Source organism: Mus musculus, chromosome 18 (genome assembly GCF_000001635.26).
Source record: "Mus musculus strain C57BL/6J chromosome 18, GRCm38.p6 C57BL/6J".
Classification (NCBI taxonomy): domain Eukaryota; kingdom Metazoa; phylum Chordata; class Mammalia; order Rodentia; family Muridae; genus Mus; species Mus musculus.
This window is the reverse complement of record NC_000084.6, coordinates 58,927,815-58,947,054: the sequence shown is the minus strand read 5'-3', so window position 1 is coordinate 58,947,054 and position 19,240 is coordinate 58,927,815. Positions and strand designations below refer to the sequence as shown.

Sequence of the window (19,240 nt, the reverse complement as noted above, 5' to 3'; positions counted from 1 at the left end):
AAGTGAATGATTAAATTGAAGGGACACTAAATAGGAGGGATCATGCCTGCTGCTGGAAACCTAAACAACTACCCGTAGTGAGAGAGGTCACAGACCCTACAAAAAAAACTGCTACTACCATTACTTTGAAAATCAATAAAATTCCTAACTCTCATACATAGATAGATACAGCTCTCATTCCTTATCATAAAAACTTCTTTTTTTAGCAGATGGAGGCAACTACAGAAAAACACACTGTCAAATACACAGAAGTGACATCGTGGTGCATAGGGTCAACTGGTATACCAACAATGTAATCGCTACACCTATAGCTCAGGGAACAGCATGGAAGAGGAGCAGGAAGATAGTAAGAGCAAAGGACCAGGAGAGTTGCTGAAGATAATGTCTTCTAGACTTGACAAGGAATCCGCACCCATGAAACCTCAAGAATAAAGCTGCCTAAACAAGATTCTCATAAAAGCAGGGTTGAAATGGCAATTTGGGTGAGTGATGTATGTCAAGGTCCCAGCCCTAGATGAAGGCCTAAGGAAAAGTCATTAACTGACTAGAGAGGGACAGTTTCCTTCAAGGATGAAGCCGCAGATCATCCAATCCCATGTAGTCAGCTTCAACATATAAGCATATGAACAGCACTAAATGCACTCAGCATAACGATAATAATTAAAGAAGAATAAGGCAAAAGCAAGAGAAGGCAACATGGGGAGGTTCAGAAGGGGGACGAGTGGAAATAATGCAAATACATTTTTCATGTATGAAATTCTAAAAAATTAAATTTAAAAGAGGTTCTACTGGTGACTGTGTTAATGCTTTTCATGACATTATATTTATGTCATAAAAATTAATACAAGAAGAAACAAGTGATGTCTATGTCTAAATGGAAGTAAATTGGTTTCCATAAGATGTCATTTGATTCTACTGAATATATAAATATATCTGATTCTATATAACTGCACTGTGGTGTCCTCATGGAAAAATGATTATATATTAGGAATTACAAAATAATTTATATCTATTATTTCATTTTAATTTTAATCATTTAACTCACTTTAATTTGCAATAAAACTCACCACGAAACAACTATTTCTATTAGCATTTCTAAGACCTATGTGAGACAAGGCAACACATCAGATGTGTGCTAAACTGCTTTCTTGGCACACATGAAGGCATGGGTCCTATCTTCAATCCAGATATAAAAAAAAGACAGAGTTTAAAAAGAGAAAGAAAAAGGCATACACAAAACGTTCCTTTTAATTTCCTCAACACTGGAGAGCCTGCCTACAGGTGTTGCAATCATTTGATGAGCTCAAACTATGCCTTGGTGCTATAGGAGATAGCATCATAGATACAATTAAGACCAGGCTCTTCCATCAGTACACTGATTATCTACTGCAGTTGGGACATTCCTGCTTGCTTAGCCCACATCCTAAGAATGTTTGTGGTAAACTTCTCCTTCCTATCTCCGCTTAGCTGCCTCTGCTGGCGTCCATGATGACAATTGCTGATGCTATCAACCTGTGGAGCACCAAGAGTCCAGCCTCCAAAGTAAAGTCCTTTCATTTCTCTTGATAAGAAGGGATCCTTAAAACATAATGGACAAGGTATTTAGATAGACATGACATTAGTTAGATGATCTTAGTACCATTGATTGAAAGAGAACATTGGTCTATAGGGTATAAGAAATCTCACTATGGTACATTTTCTGAATGGTTCTTATTTACTCAAAAGTTCTGAGAACTAATGAACTAGCTTAAAACTTACTCTTTATAACATTTTTCAAAACATCTGCCAATGGACTTCAATTTAATTTTGCCTGGAACAGTTAGCCCTAGCCTAACATGTGTCATTACTTTCTAATATGATTTCCTATGCAAATCTTCATTCATGTTTCCACCCAAAATCTAACCTTTCTATATCTACAAAGGTGTGTTCAATAAATATGGGATCTTTAGGCCCACCTTTCTAGTGACTTTCAATATCTATGTCCTTAAAATACAGAGTATGCTAGACATAATTATTACTAACTATTAGGTTTGGTGAATATTAATAAATATCTATATACTATGGCTGCCTAGAATGTGTTTAAAGCTGTCATTTTAAAAATTGTCATTTAACACTTTTTCTTTGAAATATGCAATTTCTTACCATGTGAATATGTACTGTTTTATCGGCACATATAAAATTATAGTAGTAACCACACTACAATGAGAAGAAAGTAAAAATATACAGGTGTCTTCTGAGAAACCATAAGCAAAGGATTCAATGTCCCCTGTCCCTTTACCCATTCAGGTAAGGAATGTATGACACTGGCCAAAATATACGTGGTAGAGGAAAGCACAACACATTTGTTATAGAAAATTCTAGGCAATACAACACAGTAACACTAAATTTATCCAAACCTGTCATTAATTTTAATAGGATAAGGGCTACTAATTTTATAAAGAATAATTTAGAATATTTTCAGGAGCAATACATTTCTAGAGATTAAAGCTTTATCTATTAGTACCATCAGTTATTACTGTTGTAAAAAAATCCCACTCAACAAATCCTAAGAGAAAACAGTTTGCTGATTCTTAATTGCTTTATTTATTAAAAAATTTTGGCATATAGTAATTGTACATAGCAATGGCCATATAAAAATAGTTTCCTTCCAGTATATCACATTATTTGTCCACATTCATCCCCAAACCCTCCCTTTAGCCTCTATTCTCTCCTTCCTGCCAATCTCCTCTCCCAGTCTCCCTAATGATTTTGTGTCATAAAATATGCAATTTTATATATCTGGACACGATTTCGGGTTGCAAATGAGGGAGAATGTGATATTGGTCTATTCTATGTGAGCTCGTTTCACTTAACCTGAAAATCGTCATTTGCACCCATTAAACAATCCATGTTCATCCTGCTTTAGGGCGGATGCAACTCTACTGTCTGCTGATAGCATATTTTGTAATTTGTTAACTTGTGAACAGATTAGAAAATAATAACAGTAAGCGTGGAAGACTTAACTGAAGATAAATGTCTTTTGCCATATTGATTATCATTCTTGGTAAGACTTGACTAAATCTGACATTTCTACTGCTGATGTGGCTCAGAAGCTGCAAAGCTTATATTCAGAATTAAGTTTGTTCCCAATATAGACCTTGTCCACTGTAATAATCTTTCTGAAAATACAAGGGGAACTTTTACGTAATTTTAATCTTAGAGTAACCCAATCACAAAAGTATTATGCTCAATCTACTGAATGAAACCGTAGGTCCAAGGATAGCTGATAATCTAATGTACACATCCAGAAGAGAATGACTTCCACTCAATGGCTTATGATGAAATTCCCACTCCAATGGATACAATTTTTTATAACCTTGAGAGCATAAATAAAAATTCTTTATATTTCTAACTACTTTTGCTATTATTTGAGAGTTCTGACAGCACTTAGTCACAAGATTATTCCTCTGAGTACTGAAGAATGTCTAAATATTGTTCATGTGCCACTGTCACCCAATTATCATTGGGATTAATGACACTGGCAGATCGAGACTTGTAGGTCCTGTGCCCAGCAGTAGATGGCCCACACAAAACCAATCCAATGCATTTTTGGAGGTCCTTTGCCTCATGATGCTTGGTAGATGCCTTGGTTTTCCTTTTTTAAATCTTTTGTGTATAATTATATTTTCTGGTGTTAAGTTTTCATGGGATTCCTATGTATGTGAACATGTGTCTCTCTAAGTCCTTATGTGTTTTTTTTTTTTGTTGCATATTTTCTTTGGTTCACTTTTTTCTTCTTTTCGTTTTGTCGTGTTCCTTTTTGTTTGGTTTTGTTTTATCTTGTTCGAATTTCTGATTATTTAGACACCTATTTGCTCTTTAATGGGAGAGGAAGAAAGAGTGTAGGAAGAGGAATGGAAGAAGAAATGGGAGGATCTGATAGCAACTGGGGAAAGAAAAACCATAATTAAAACATTGTATGGAGGAAAATCTATTTTCAATAAAATGGGGGTAGAGGAAGGAATGATGGCTGTATGCATCCTCTTGTGTAATCTACTAATTGCACTGGTCTGTGATTGGGGAAGGTGCTTAGATGTGACAAATATTGCTCAGGATCAAGTTAGTGCTGACCGCATGTCATTGCTATGTCTCATTTAATTGTTTAGATACTTTATCTAAAACATGTAAATTAGTTCACTCTGTCTATGCGGATAGCAACAGGGATTCTATTATTCTGAAATATTTTTACTTTCTTGAATACTTGTTAAAAACACACATTTCTTTGTAGTTTCATGCCTGTCCATGATATTTATTTGAAAATGTGTAGTGAAATCAGCCATGCGCCATCTTGATAAGGGCTGCCAGGGCACAATGGGGTTTATTCAGCCTATGAGGAAGGGTTACAGGTTACAAAATGTGCTTTGCATTATACTTCCCTCTGCTTCTTGCCGCAAGTTCTTCTAAGTTATCAAGATTCCAAAAACGTAATAATAATAATAATCAAAGACATACAGGGATCTCCAAAACTCACATCATTAATCCACGTACAGTATGGTGATGCCTTTAACTTACTTGTGACCCATTTCATGAGCGATTGTAAACGCAAGGTTCAGGCCGTTGTCTTCAGCAATAATACACTTCCTCTTTTCACTACACATTCCATTCAAGTAAGCAATACCTAAAAGACATTGTTAATCATGTATCAAAGACAAACTTTATAGGAATCTCTGCTAAAATAATGCAGTAATGACAATGAGTTTTCCCACTTAAAGGTAACAACATTGAATTGAAAAATCAAGTCTTTAGGAATGAAATTTCAGGTGGAAATACATCTGCATAAATCTATTAGTGTATTTTCAAATATTTTTTAGATAAAATTATTTTATAACTTAACGAATCCCCAAAATGCACATTGCACAAGGAGTCATATATCATATTTCTTTTTCTTATGAGACAAATAATCACAATATATAAAATATAAATAGAACATGATGTGATATAATTTTCAGTTACTGAGAATTCAGACATATAAAAATGGAAATAAATTGAAGTTAATTTTAGCTAATAGAATTTTGCACTCAGTGAAATAGTATTTTAAGGAATGCAAGCACTAACTATAATGTTTAAATAATTACAGTATTGCCCTTGAAGATATTGCTTAATATGACATCAGTGCAGCGTGTACATGGCAGTGAAATATTCTTTATGATAGAGATCTCAACGAGTTACTGGTTATTTTGTTTTTTTCAGGTCAGAAAAATAAAGAAAACTTACACTGTTTTAATAGGATACTAAAGCTCTTTAAACTTTTTGTTGAACATTTGAAAATAAAATACTAATCTGTGATGAACTGTCTTCCCAAAATGCTAAACTTCACTATAATTAGTATATTGTTTGTTATAATAGCTCCCACGGGATTCCTATACGTTGTATCATCTTTCCACTCAGAATAAAGTCATCTGACCATCCCCTTCAGACTCAAAGTAGTTTTTCTGTCTATGTGTAGTATGTACGTATGCATGTGCACCTGAGCATTATGGCCAGAGGATGATGTCAGATGTCTTTGTCAATTACTTTCCACCTTTATTTTTGAGGCAGGATCTCTCACCAAACCTGGGGTTTGTTGCTTCCCTAGGCTGTACAGCTAATGAACTCCAGGAATCTCTCTCTCTTCATCTCTCTCCCCAGCATGGACACTATAGGTTGCACACTGCATCATCCAGCTTTATACATGAGGATCTGCACTCGGGTCCTCATGCATGCACAGAGGGCACTTAACTGAACCTTTTCTCCATGTGCCTCCCTCATAATTCATACATTTCTAACAAGGTACCCAAGACCTCCAATATCATACTGAGATTTGTGTTCACACCTAGCTCCTTCTTTTGCCTCCTAGCTTAAATAGGAATAACTCTAAATTAGCAGTTACACAATAATGACTGTGGGATTTTCTTTTTAGTAGATGCCTTATTAACTTAAGAGAACAGCTTCCTGAAATTCTTGCATAGTGGAGGAAAAGGATGCAGCACTGTAGGTGATGTAGGCGTCCCAGATAAATAGGAGGCAGACGGTGTCCGTGAGAGAGAACAAACGACAGGAAAAAAAAATCTGCACCAGGAGATGAATCCCTCTTCTGGACTCTGCAGACACTTGCATTCATCTGCACATAGTCCACCTACCTGGGCCCCAACCCCACACAGAAAAAACTGAACAAAAGATCTCTAAAAACAGAGGCCAGAAAAGGAGATGCTTGTCTTTTAATCCCAGCAGTTGGGAAGCAGAGGCAGGTGGGTCTCTGAATTCCAGCCTAGCCTGACTTACATAGCCAGTCCCAGATCAGCCAATGATACATATTGAAACCATGTATGGGTGAGAGAGGCTGGGGTGATTCTACAAATATATAAATACTGGTGACTGTTACCATAGAGTGGAATTATAAAGTCGGAGAGACATTTTAAGTCAAATAATTCAGTCATGTTGCCTAAATGAAAAAAATTTAATGTTAGAATGAATTTAAGGAAGTGACAAAGGTAACCAGTATCCACAGAAAATGTAGAGAGAATTCAGATGAACCAAACAGTGCTGCGATAAAGCACAGGGGATCGTGTGTGAGAAACAATTTGGTAAACTCAGTGGGGGAACCTTGGTTTAGAATCAAGAAGCAAGGGGCACTGTCATAACATTCCTGCGCCAGCATGTAACACAGGAGAGCAGAAAGTGATTTCTCTGAGGATCCTTGAGTATAGAAGTCTATAATCACAAGACTTTAGGAAATCATTTACTATCGTGGTTATGAAAAATTATGCTGAATAATGTTATTTATAGACTCTGAAGACATTTATACTCTAAATTATAAATGCATATTAAGGAACAGAAAATATTCAAGAGATGATTATGTATTTACACAGAGGTATCATCACAGTTATAGTATAAAACCACTACCACATATTTCAGGAAAAAAAATGTCTAAGTATATGGTAATTCACTGATAGCAACTGTACAATGTGCTGAGATTAAGGGTGAATTTTCTGCCTCTTTCCCATTTACCAATCATGTGTTCATAATGGTTTATCGTGGGAAATTTAAAGCTTATAAACACAGTGATCATCTTTATGAATTTCATTGATATTTGCAACTTCTCATAGACCAGACTGTGGTTTAACAATTAAAAACGATCTTCTGCTCCTACTCTACTGATGTGCACAGTCAGAAACTTCAGTTAGTACTTGGTAAATGTGAAACTCATTGCACTTAATTTAGAAGGTCAAGGAGATGTCTTTGCCTTGACTGTTACAGAGAATTTCTGTTGCCATTTAAAAGAATTGTGTTATTTTGTTTCAAAGGCCACCTTTTTCAGTTCCTTTCAAAAGCTCATATGTTTCTTATTATAATAAGGTCTAGGGGTTAGGAGAGGAAAGGGTTTAACAGAGCTGTTATTAAAGATAGATGTAATGCAGACCCATTTCAAAGCACCATTATTGTAAAGAATTCTTGAAATGTAAAGCAAACAAAAACAGTCTTCTACGTTCCCATCTAAGTGAAGCAAGATACAAACCAGGATCCAGAAGAATCTTTCCTCTAAAAACAAATTAAAACTTTGCTGACGCAAGAATACCCTGCAAAGACCAGGGGAGACTCTCAAAATGTTGCAGGATGCATTTACGAAACAGACTGTATGAAATCAGCTCATAACTGACCAGCTAGATAAACACAAACAGAACTAAGGTTCCTTTGCTCCTGGACTTCTGCTTTTATGACCATATGAACCATATGATTTCAAAGTTCTGACTCTTCTGTCACAAGGTTTCAGCAGATATTTAGGTAAGTTATTTACCTCATAGTTGTAGTGTATATGTTATTTACCTATAAGGCGTTAACTTCTTAAAGTCTATGGCAGTCAAAATTCTATGTAATGAGCATGAGAGTACAAATATTTTGGTCATAGTTTTAGAAGTGTGAGCCATACAAATACCAATTTTAGAATGTGTACACTAAGATATATACATTGTTGTAAAATATCACAATAGAAAAAAAATTAATTTTTCTAAATATGTTAAAGAGGGAAAACCAGGCAGGTTTTATGAGAAGGAAAGTGGCTGCCAATACCACCAAGTAACTGAAGATGAGAACACTACAGGAATGGGTGGATATCCCTGGGCAAACACCTGAGTGTGGCATGGGGCAGAGAAGGTATGACAGTAAGTGGTGCAGGATCTGTAAATGTGCAGGCTATGTCTTCATCAACAGTTGATTTAGCATGTTCTAATATGGCCTGTGTTTAAAAGGATTTGATAGGTGAAATTATCTGGAGCTAAGATTAATAAACCATTTTTGCTTCAAGCATTAAATAGGAGCCTAAGTTTGAAGAATGAAGATGTATTTTATACACTGAATAAACAAACAAACAAAAAAAGACTGAGGGTATAAAAATAGTATCCAGATATTGAAAATCTATGGGCATGATTGATTACATAAACCTTTAACATATTATGAAAATAGTAGTCTGTCTTATTAATTGGCTTATGACTAGATTATTGAATAAAAACAAAATGGCCACCTCTGGATACAAAAATCACGATTATACTAGTTATGAATGTGATAACATCATTACAAAGTCAATTTTAAATACACTTTTTCAGATTCTCTTAAATATTAAAGTAATTTATTATATCATTGACAGTGCAATTTCTATAAATACTAAGGATAAAATACTTCCAGTATTAAAAAAAAAAAGAATACAATCCAAGAGTGTAGCGACTCCCTTGATAAAATGAGGTACAAAAGTATGTAGATGTTAAAGTGCTTATGTGTATTTTAACATGAGTTTGTCTGATACTCCATTTATGAAAAAACCTGAATGTCTAACAAAGCTCTAAAACAAGAGAGAATTCTCCCATACTAGAAAGGTTCCTTATATTCAATTTTGGAGACTCTGGGTCAGGAGCAGAAGTTACCACATCCTATGAAATAACAAGTGGTGGTATTTATTATCAGGCATAGCTTCAAGATGTCTGGGAGTATAGAGTCTACCGCATAGCATACAGGTTGAACTATGAAGTGTTTATCAGGTTTAGGAGTTCTCTGGTGGAATTTTCAGGGTCACTTACATATACTATCATATCATCTCCAAAAAGTGATATTTTGGTTTCCTACTTTCCAATTTGTATCCCCTTTTGTTGTCGAATTGCTCTGGCTAGGACTTCAAGTACAATGTTGAATAGGTAGAGAGAAAGTGGGCAGCCTTGTCTAGTCCCTGATTTTAGTGGGATTGATTCCAGCTTCTCACCATTTACTTTGATGTTGGCTACTGGTTTGCTGTAGATTGCTTTTATCATGGTTAGGTATGGGCCTTGAATTCCTGATCTTTCCAACACTTTTATCATGAATGGGTGTTGGATTTTGTCAAATGCTTTCTCCGCATCAAACGAGATGAGCATGTGGTTTTTGTTTTTGAGTTTGTTTGTATAATGGATTACGTTGATGGATTTCCGTATATTAAACCATCCCTGGATCCCTGGAATAAAACCTACTTGGTCAGGATGGATGATTGTTTTGATGTGTTCTTGGATTCGGTTAGGGAGAATTTTATTGAGGATTTTTGCATCGATATTCATAAGAGAAATTGGTCTAAAGTTCTCTATCTTTGTTGGGTCTTTCTGTGGCTTAGGTATTGTGGCTTCATTGAATGAATTGAGTAGAGTACCTTCTGCTTCTATTTTGTGGAATAGTTTGTGAAGAACTGGAATTAGATCTTCTTTGAAGGTCTGATAGAAATCTGCACTAAACCCATCTGGTCCTGGGCTTTTTTTGGTTGGGAGACTATTAATGACTGCTTCTATTTCTTTAGGGCATATAGGACTATTTAGATCATTAACCTGATCCTGATTTAACTTTGGTACCTGGTATCTGTCTAGAAATTGGTCCATTTCATCCAGGTTCTCCAATTCTGTTGAGTATAGCCTTTTGTAGAAAGATCTGATGGTGTTTTGGATTTCTTCAGGATCTGTTGTTATGTCTCCCTTTTCATTTTGATTTTGTTAATTAGGATGCTGTACCTGTGCCCTCTAGTGAGTCTGGCTAAGGGTTTATCTATCTTGTTGATTTTCTCAAAGAATCAGCTCCTCCTTTGGTTGATTCCTTGAATGGTTCTTGTTTCTACTTGGTTGATTTTGCCCCTGAGTTTGATTATTTCCTGCCATCTACTCCTCTTGGGTGAATTTGCTTCCTTTTTTCTAGTGCTTTTAGGTGTGTTGTCAAGCTGCTAGTGTGTGCTCTCTCTAGTTTCTTTTTGGAGGCACTCAGAGCTATGAGTTTTCCTTTTAGAAATGCTTTCATTGTGTTCCATAAGTTTGGGTAGGTTGAGGCTTCATGTTTATTAAACTCTAAAAAGTCTTTAATTTCTTTCTTTATTCCTTCCTTGACCAAGGTATCATTGAGAAGAGTGTTGTTCAGTTTACACGTGAATGTTAGCTTTCTATTATTTATGTTGTTATTGATGATCAGCCTTAGTCCGTGGTGATCTGATAGGATGCATGGGACAATTTCAATATTTTTGTATTTGTTGAGACCTGTTTTGTGACCAATTATATGGTCAATTTTGGAGAAGGTACCATGGGGTGCTGAGAAGAAGGTATATCCTTTTGTTTTAGGATAAAATGTTCTATAGATATCTGTTAAATCCATTTGTTTCATAACTTCTGTTAGTTTCACTGTGTCCCTGTTTAGTTTCTGTTTCCAGGATCTGTCCATTGATGAAAGTGGTGTGTTGAAGACTCCCAGTATTACTGTGTCAGCTGCAATGTGTGCTTTGAGCCTTCTAAAGTTTCTTTAATGAACGTGGCTGCCCTTGCATTTGGAGCATAGATATTCAGAATTGAGAGTTCTTTCTTGGAGGATTTTACCTTTGATGAGTATGCAGTGTCCCTCCTTGTCTTTTTTGATAACTTTGGGTTGGAAGTCGATTTTATTCGATATTAGAATGGCTACTCCAGCTTGTTTCTTCAGACCATTTGCTTGGAAACTTGTTTTCCAGCCTTCATTCTGAGGTAGTGTCTCTCTTTTTTCCTGAAATGGGTTTCCTGTAAGCAGCAAAATATTGGGTCCTCTTCGTGTAGCCAGTCTGTTAGTCTATGTATTTTTATTGGGGAATTGAGTGCATTGATATTAAGAGATATTAAGGAAAAGTAATTGTTGCTTCCTTTTATTTTTGTTGTTAGAATTGGCATTCTGTTCTTGTGGCTGTCTTCTTTTAGGTTTGTTGAAGGATTACTTTCTTGCTTTTCATAGGACATGGTTTCCCTCCTTGTATTGTTTTTTTTTTTTTTGTTATTATCCTTTGAAGGGCTGGATTCGTGGAAAGATAATGTGTGAATTTGGTTTTGTTGTGGAATACTTTGGTTTCTGAAACTATGGTAATTGAAAGTTTGGCTGGGTATAGTAACCTGGGCTGGCATTTGTGTTCTCTTAGTGTCTGTATAACATCTGTCCAGGATCTTCTGACTTTCATAGTCTCTGATGAAAAGTCTGGTGTAATTCTGATAGGCCTGCCTTTATATGTTACTTGACCCTTTTCCCTTACTGCTTTTAATATTCTATCTTTATTTCGTGCATTTGTTGTTCTGATTACTATGTGTCAGGAGGAATTTCCTTTCTGGTCCAGTCTATTTGGAGTTCTGTAGGCTACTTGTATATTCATGGGCATGTCTTTCTTTAAGTTTGGGAAGTTTTCTTCTATAATTTTGTTGAAGATATTCGCTGGCCCTTTAAGTTGAAAATCTTCATTCTCATTTACTCCTATTATCTGTAGGTTTGATCTTCTCATTGTGTCCTGGATTTCCTGGATGTTTTGAGTTAGGATCTTTTTGCATTTTCCATTTTCTTTGATTGTTGTGCCAATGTTCTCTATGGAATCTTCTGCACCTGAGATTCTCTCTTCCATCTCTTGTATTTTGTTGCTGATGCTCGCATCTATGGTTCCAGATTTCTTTCCTAGGGTTTCTATCTCCAGCGTTGCCTCACTTTGAGTTTTCTTTATTGTGTCTACTTCCCTTTTTAGGTTTAGTATGGTTTTGTTCATTTCCATCACCTGTTTGGATGTATTTTCCTGTTTTTCTCTAAGGACTTCTACCTGTTTGGTTGTGTTTTCCTGTTTTTCTTTAAGGACTTGTAACTCTTTAGCAGTGTTCTCCTGTATTTCTTTAAGTGATTTATTAAAGTCCTTCTTGATGTCCTCTACCATCATCATGAGATATGCTTTTAAATCCGGGTCTAGCTTTTTGGGTATGTTGGGGTGCTCAGGACTGGGCTAGGTGGGAGTGTTGCCTTCTGATGATGGTGAGTAGTCTTGGTTTCTGTTAGTAAGATTCTTCCATTTGCCTTTCGCCATGTGGTAATCTCTGGAGTTAGTTGTTATAATTGTCTCTGGTTAGAGCTTGTTCCTCTCGTAATTCTTTTAGCCTCTATCAGCAGACCTGGGAGACTAGCTCTCTCCTCTGAGTTTCCGTGGACAGAGCACTCTTTGCAGGCAAGCTCTTCTCTTACAGGGAAGATGCACAGATATCTGACGTTCGGACTTGCCTCGTCGCAGAAGATGAAGGCCTGAAACAGGGCCTGTCCCAGGAGCTGTGTTGCTTTGGCCTGTCCCAGAAGCTGTTACCTTCTGTACTCCACACTCTCACATGCGCAGACTAGTCTCAGGGGGATCCGGGAACCAAGATGGTGCCCCCAGTGCTCGGGCACAGCCCTCCTGGGCGGGGCGGACACCTCTCCTCTGGTGGGGAAGGTGCCGGATGTCTGGAGCCTGAAATGGGATCTGCTCAGAAGCTGTCCTCTATGGACCTTGGGGGTGTCCGCTGACTCCAAGCCTAGGTGACCTGTACCCCTGTACGGGAAGGAATTTGTGACACTGGTCAGGCCGGCTTTTCTGCTTCCCTAATGCTGTCTCAGGTCCGGCATGATTGGATTGGAACAAAAGTTGTGTTCCATTCACTGGTGGTCATAAGATCACGTGGAGAGTCCTCTAGGGTACCTTAGGGGTGTCCTCCGACTCAGCGCCCAAGGTGACTCTGTGCTGGCGCTGACCAGAAGGAATCATTGAGTTTTTATCTTATACTGCTATTTTAGTGCATTTCTCAACCCTCAGCAGGGAAGCTTATTTTTTTTTCCAGTGGATAGCAATTAATGCAGAGACAAAATATAGGCCAATGTGAAGGAATATTGGAAACTGGAGTTCTCAAGGTTTTAATGGACATCCATGTTACACCCCTTCCCTCAAGGGTCAGAGATCATTGTGAAACAGGGAATGGAAAGATGTAAGAGACATAGGGACTCAATAACTCTAGCAAAGTAGTATCTGCAGACACAGCAGCTGTGTGCATGAACTTGCCTTGGTTATGACTGTAGACACAAGGCTTGAACAATAGGAATCCAGCATGGATTCAGAAGAGAGTACAGTCTTACCACTGGTGTATCAATCAGTTTTCCACATAAACGTGCAATCTCTTCCTTACTGTCTGGTGGCTCCTAATAGTCATAAACAGGTGTTCCTCTGTGCCTTCACTTCAGTAGCCTCTTGGCATTTCTCATGCTTAAGTTCTTTAGTGTGCAATTTACAGTCAGACTGCCAAGGATCCTTAACCTTTTTGCAAGAAACCTTATAGAATGCATTTTATCACTAAGCAATCTAAGGGAAACAGGGCTTTTATGATATTTTGTCTTTCAGATGATGAGTATGATTTCTCTTTGAACTGTGCTAGGCCTTCCACTTGGAACCGCAATGGACTCTACATTATTTTTATGTGGTATATTTGTTTCTAAGTATATCCCAGGGCACTTAATTTTTCCATATACAAAATAAAATGAAACTCTCGTTGACTATTCAATTGATTGTTGTATTATCTCATAGCTAAAGAATTTGTGAAATTATATTCTCATAATAATTTTTATTTCTTTTTTCTTTTATTAAAATTTTTTATTAGATATTTTCTTCATTTACATTTCAAATGCTATCCAAAAAGTCCCCTACACCCTACCCCTGCCCTGCTCCCCTATCCACCCACTCCCACTTCTTAGCCCTGGCATTCCCTTGTACTGGGGCATATAAAGTTTGCAAGACCAAGGGGCCTCTTTTCCCAATTATGGCCAACTAGGCCATCTTCTGCTACACATGCAGCTAGAGACATGAGCTCTGGGGGTACTGGTTAGTTCATATTATTGTTCCACCTATAGGGTTGCAGACCCCTTCAGCTCCTTGGGTACTTTCTCTAGCTCCTCCATTGGGGGCTCTGTGAGTGTGAGCATCCACTTCTGTATTTGCCAGGCACTGGCATAGCCTCACATGAGACACCTATATCAGGGTCCCTTTAGCAAAATCTTGCTGGCATATGCAATAGTGGCTGCGTTTGGTAGCTGATTATGGGATGGAGCCCCAGGTGGGGCAGTCTCTAGATGGCCCATCCTTTTGTCTTAGCTCCAAACTTTGTCCCTGTAACTCCTTTCATGGGTATTTTGTTCCCTATTCTAAGGAGGAATGAAGTATCCACACTTTGGTCTTCCTTCTTCTTGATTTTCTTGTGTTTTGCAAATTGTATCTTGAGTATTCTAGGTTTCTGGGCTAATATCCCCTTTTCAGTGGGTGCATATCAAGTGACTTCTTTTATGATTGGGTTACCTCACTCAGGATGATATCCTCCAGATACATCCATTTGCCTAAGAATTTCATAAATTCATTGTTTTTATTAGCTGAATAGTACTCCATTGTGTAAATGTACCACATTTTCTGTATCCATTCCTCTGTTGATGGACATCTAGATTCTTTCCAGTTTCTGGCTATTATAAATAAGGCTGCTATGAACATAGTGGAGCATGTGTCCTTATTACCAGTTGGAACATCTTCTGGGTATATGCCCAGGAGAGGAATTGCTGGATCTTCTGGTAGTACTATGTCTAATTTTGTGAGGATCCACCAGACTGATTTCCAGAGTGGTTGTACCAGCTTGCAATCCCACCAGCAATGGAGGAGTGCTCTTTCTCCACATCCTCACTAGCTTCTGCTGTTACCTGAGTTTTTTATCTTAGCCATTCTGACTAGTGTGAGGTGGAAACTAAAGGTTGTTTTGATTTGCATTTCTCTGATGATTAGGGATGTTGAACATTTCTTTAGGTGTTTCTCAGCTATTCAGTATTTCTCAGTTGAGAATTCTTTGTTTAGCTCTGTACCCCATTTTTAATAGGGTTATTTGGTTCTTTCATATCTAACTTCTTGAGTTCTTTGTATATAGAATTGGTAAAGATCTTTTTTCAATCTGTTGGTTGCCTTTTTGTCCTATTGACAGTGTTCTTTGCTTTATAGAAGCTTTGCAATTTTATGATGTCCCCTTTGTCGATTCTTGATCTTAGGGCATATGCTATTGATGTTCTGTTCAGGAAAATTTCTCCTGTGCCCATGTGCTCGAGGCTCTTCCCTGTTTTCTCTTCTATACATCTCAGTATATCTGGTTTTATGTGGAGGTCCTTGATCCACTTGGACTTGAGCTTTGTACAAGGAGATAAGTATGGATCGATTGGCATTCTTCTACATGCTAACTGCCAGTTGAACCAGCACCATTTGTTGAAAATGCTGTCTTTTTTCCACTGGATGGTTTTAGCTCCTTTGACAAAGATCAAATGAGCATAGGTGTGTGGGTTCATTTCTGGGTCTTCAGTTGTATTCCATTGATCTACCTGCCTGTCACTGTACCAATACCATGCAGTTTTTTGTTTTTGTTTTTGTTTTCTTGTTTGTTTGTTTTGTTTTGTTTTTTTTTTATCACAATTGCTCTGTAGTACAGCTTGAAGTCAGGGATGGTGATTTTGCAGATGATATGATAAAATACTAAGTGACCCCAAAAATTCCACCAGAGAACTCCTACAGCTAATAAAAAACTTCAGCAAAGTAGCTGGATATAAAATTAACTCAGCTTCTACTTCTTCGGGAAAACTCCAAATGACTGATGACGCCGGTGCAATGGGAAGTCCTGGAGGACCTGGGGGCCCAGGATTAGAAGGCTGTGGCAGCTTCTGCAGATGATTCAGCAGCGGTCTTAAGGGCTGAGGTCATGGTTGAGGCTATGGCTGTGGTTGAGGCCACGGGGCTCATGGGGGTAAAGCTGAACACAAGGAGTGGATTCCTGTCACCAAACCGGGCCGCCTGGTTAAAGACATGAAGATCAAGTCCTTGGAGGAGATCTACCTGTTCTCCCTGCCCAGGAGTGAGATCGTTGACTTTTTCCTGGGTGCATCCCTAAAGGATGAGGTTCTGAAAATCATACCAGTGTAGAAGCAGATTCAGGCTGACCAGTGGACTAGGTTCAAGGCATTCGTCAATATTGGGGACTACAATGGTCATTTTGGTCTTGGTGTTGTTAAGTGCTCCAAGGAGGTTTCCACAACCATCCAAGGGGCCATCATCTTGGCCAACCTATCCATTGACCCTGTGTGGAGAGGCTACTAGGGGAAGAAGATTGGCAAGCCCCACACTGTTCCATGCAATGTGACAGGTTGTTGTGGCTCTGTGCTGGTGAGTCTCATCCCTGCCACCAGAGGCACTGGCATTGTCTCTGCTCCTGTGCCCAAGAAGCTCCCTACTGGTATAGATGACTGCTACACTTCTGCCAGAGGCTGCACTGACACCCTGGGCAACTTTGCCAAGGCCACCTTTGATGCCATCTCCAAGGCTTACAGCTACCTGACCCTGACCTCTGGAAAGAGACTGTCTTCACCAAGTCTCCTTATCAGGAATTCACTGATAATCTAGTGAAAACCCACACTAGAGTCTCTGTTCAGAGGACCCAGGATCTAGCTGTGGCTACCAGATAAGGGTTTTGTACAAGAAAAATAAATGAATTAAGTCTGCTAAAAATGAAATAAAATAAAAAAAATAAAATTAACTCAAACAAATTAGTGGCCTTCCTCTACTCAAAGGATAAACAGGCTGATCAAGAAATTTGGAAAACAACATCCTTCACAATAGTCACAAATAATATAAAATATCTTGATGTGATTCGAACTAAGCAAGTGAAAGATCTGTATGATAAGAACTTCAAGTCTCTGAAGAAAGAAATCAAAAAAGATAGAAAGATCTCCCATGCTCATGGATTGGCAGGATTAATATAGTAAAAATGGTCATCTTGCCGAAAGCAATCTAAAGATTCAATGCAATCCCCATCAAAATTCCAATTCAATTCTTCAGAGTTAGAAAGAGCAATTTGCAAATTCATCTGGAATAACAAAAAGCCTAGGTTAGTGAAAACTATTTTCACCAATTCACTTTCAACTGTCTCTTATTTTCACTCTTCAAACCCTCTTCTCTTCTCTTCTCTTCTCTTCTCTTCTCTTCTCTTCTCTTCTCTTCTCTTCTCTTCTCTTCTCTTCTCTTCTCTCCTCTCCTCTCCTCTCCTCTCCTCTCCTCTCCTCTCCTCTCCTCTCCTCTCCTCTCCTCCCCTCAACTCTCCTCTCTTCTCTAGCCCTACTTTATCTTCTTCTGCTGCTCTGAACGACTCTTCTCTCTCCAGGACCCCACAATCTATGACTACTTTCTCCAACTCCTTCTTCACTACTCTCAATCTTACTCTCAACTCTCAGTCTCTACTGGCTTTTACATTCTCTCCTATTCACAGAAGTCCAAGAGCCGACTGTCACTAAAGAGCAGCCTGGCAAACACAGAAGTGGATGCTCACAGTCAGCTATTGGATGGATCACAGAACCCCCAATGGAGGAGCTAGAGAAAGTACCCAAGGAGCTAAAGGGATCTGCAACCCTATAGGTGGAACAACAATATGAACTAACCAGTACCCCCAGAGCTCATGTCTCTAGCTGCATGTGTAGCTGAAGATGGCCTAGTTGGCCATGATTGGGAAGAGAAGCCCCTTAGTCTTGCAAATTTGATATGCCTCAGTATGGGGGAATGCCAGGGCCAAAAAGTGGGAGTGGGTAGGTAGGGGAGTGGGGGGGGGTATGGGGGACTTTTTGGATAGCATTGGAAATGTAAATGAGAAAAATGCATAATTAAAAATAGATAAATAAAAAAAGAAGATTATAACACACACACAGAACACAAAGTAATTTAAGGGGTCAGGCACCTAAAATATTTCATACTACATGTCTATGTCTGGATAGTAACATGCTGTCTAAGTGGAGGAAAATACATCTCTGTTGAGACAAGAATGGTTGGTGGTCAACTATTCCATGGTCAGGATGATGAGCACCATGCTATATTTTAGTATTTGGGAAAAGAAAAGCAAGAAAAGGAAAGAAAGAATGTGGAAACCTGAGGAAAAGCCTGTCTGAGTGAACACAGTTCCTTGGGTCTCCTAGCTCCTATCTGAGTGACAGTCCCTTCTGAACCAAGCAACCCTCAATCCCATCATCATCCTTTGCTCTGTAACATATACTTCATGTTTTGTCTGAGAATTTAAACTTAAGAGGATACTGATAAGAATTGAAAGTAGTAGAACCACTTAGATTTCTTTAAAAAATATCCATAGTAGTTCAGTTGATGCTACCCACCTGAAAGTGTTTTATAAGTAGAACTGTTCTGTCTGCATGTGTTAACATGTACCATGGACATGTTTGGTGCCTATGGAGGACAGAAGATGGTTGGGTCACCAAAACTGTAGTTGTTGGCTCTAGTGACCCACCATGTAGATGCTGGATGTGAACCTGGGACTTCTAAAGAGAAACAAGTGCTATTAACTCATGACCCATTGCACTAACCCCATCTATTTTTGATTGCCCATTTTGCAATGCAGAAATGAAAACTCAAAGATGGATAAGTTAAACCATTGCTATCATATAGAAAGAAACCTTACATGATAACTACCAAAATAAAACTATAACTCTTGAATGTACCTTAGCAATAATACTTTTTCTTTACATATACATAAGATAGAATGGAAGAATATACATTCATATATATGATAACATATGGCTCATACTTAAATGTAGACATATACATTTTATGTGTATATGTGTTCTGCATGCATGTATAGCTGTGTACTATGTGCATGCCTGCTGCCAGCAAAAATGAGAAAAGGAAAACGGACACCTTGGAAGTGGATTAGAGGTAACTATGAGCGGCCATGTGGATGCTGGGAATTGAACCCAGGTCTTCTCAAAGAATAAACAATGCTATTAACTACTGAGCTATCTCTCATTGTCTGGTTTCTTTGAATAAGTAAGTTTTCAACTAAGAGTTGCATTTGTTTTAACAGACATACATGTGGAT

General features: G+C 38.1%; 1 protein-coding gene and 1 pseudogene across 10 annotated transcripts in view; one reads left to right on the top strand and one right to left on the bottom strand.

Annotated features, from left to right (window-relative positions):
* The window catches only part of Adamts19 (a disintegrin-like and metallopeptidase (reprolysin type) with thrombospondin type 1 motif, 19), a 217,691-nt gene that overhangs the window by 106,628 nt on the left and 91,823 nt on the right, over positions 1 to 19,240 (bottom strand). For 9 of the 10 annotated variants that reach the window (XR_003952519.1, XR_003952520.1, XM_006525919.4 and 6 more), the window contains one exon: positions 4,552 to 4,657. Coding sequence is in view for 8 of the 10 variants with exons in the window: in XM_006525919.4 (XP_006525982.1) it covers positions 4,552 to 4,657 (106 nt within the window). In the remaining 2 variants the exon portion in view is untranslated. Of the gene's footprint in view, positions 1 to 4,551; positions 4,658 to 18,522; positions 18,813 to 19,240 lie in introns of those variants that run through there. The other variant, XM_011246926.2, reaches the window with a different exon arrangement.
* Gm18088 (predicted gene, 18088) lies at positions 15,936 to 16,871 on the top strand (annotated as a pseudogene).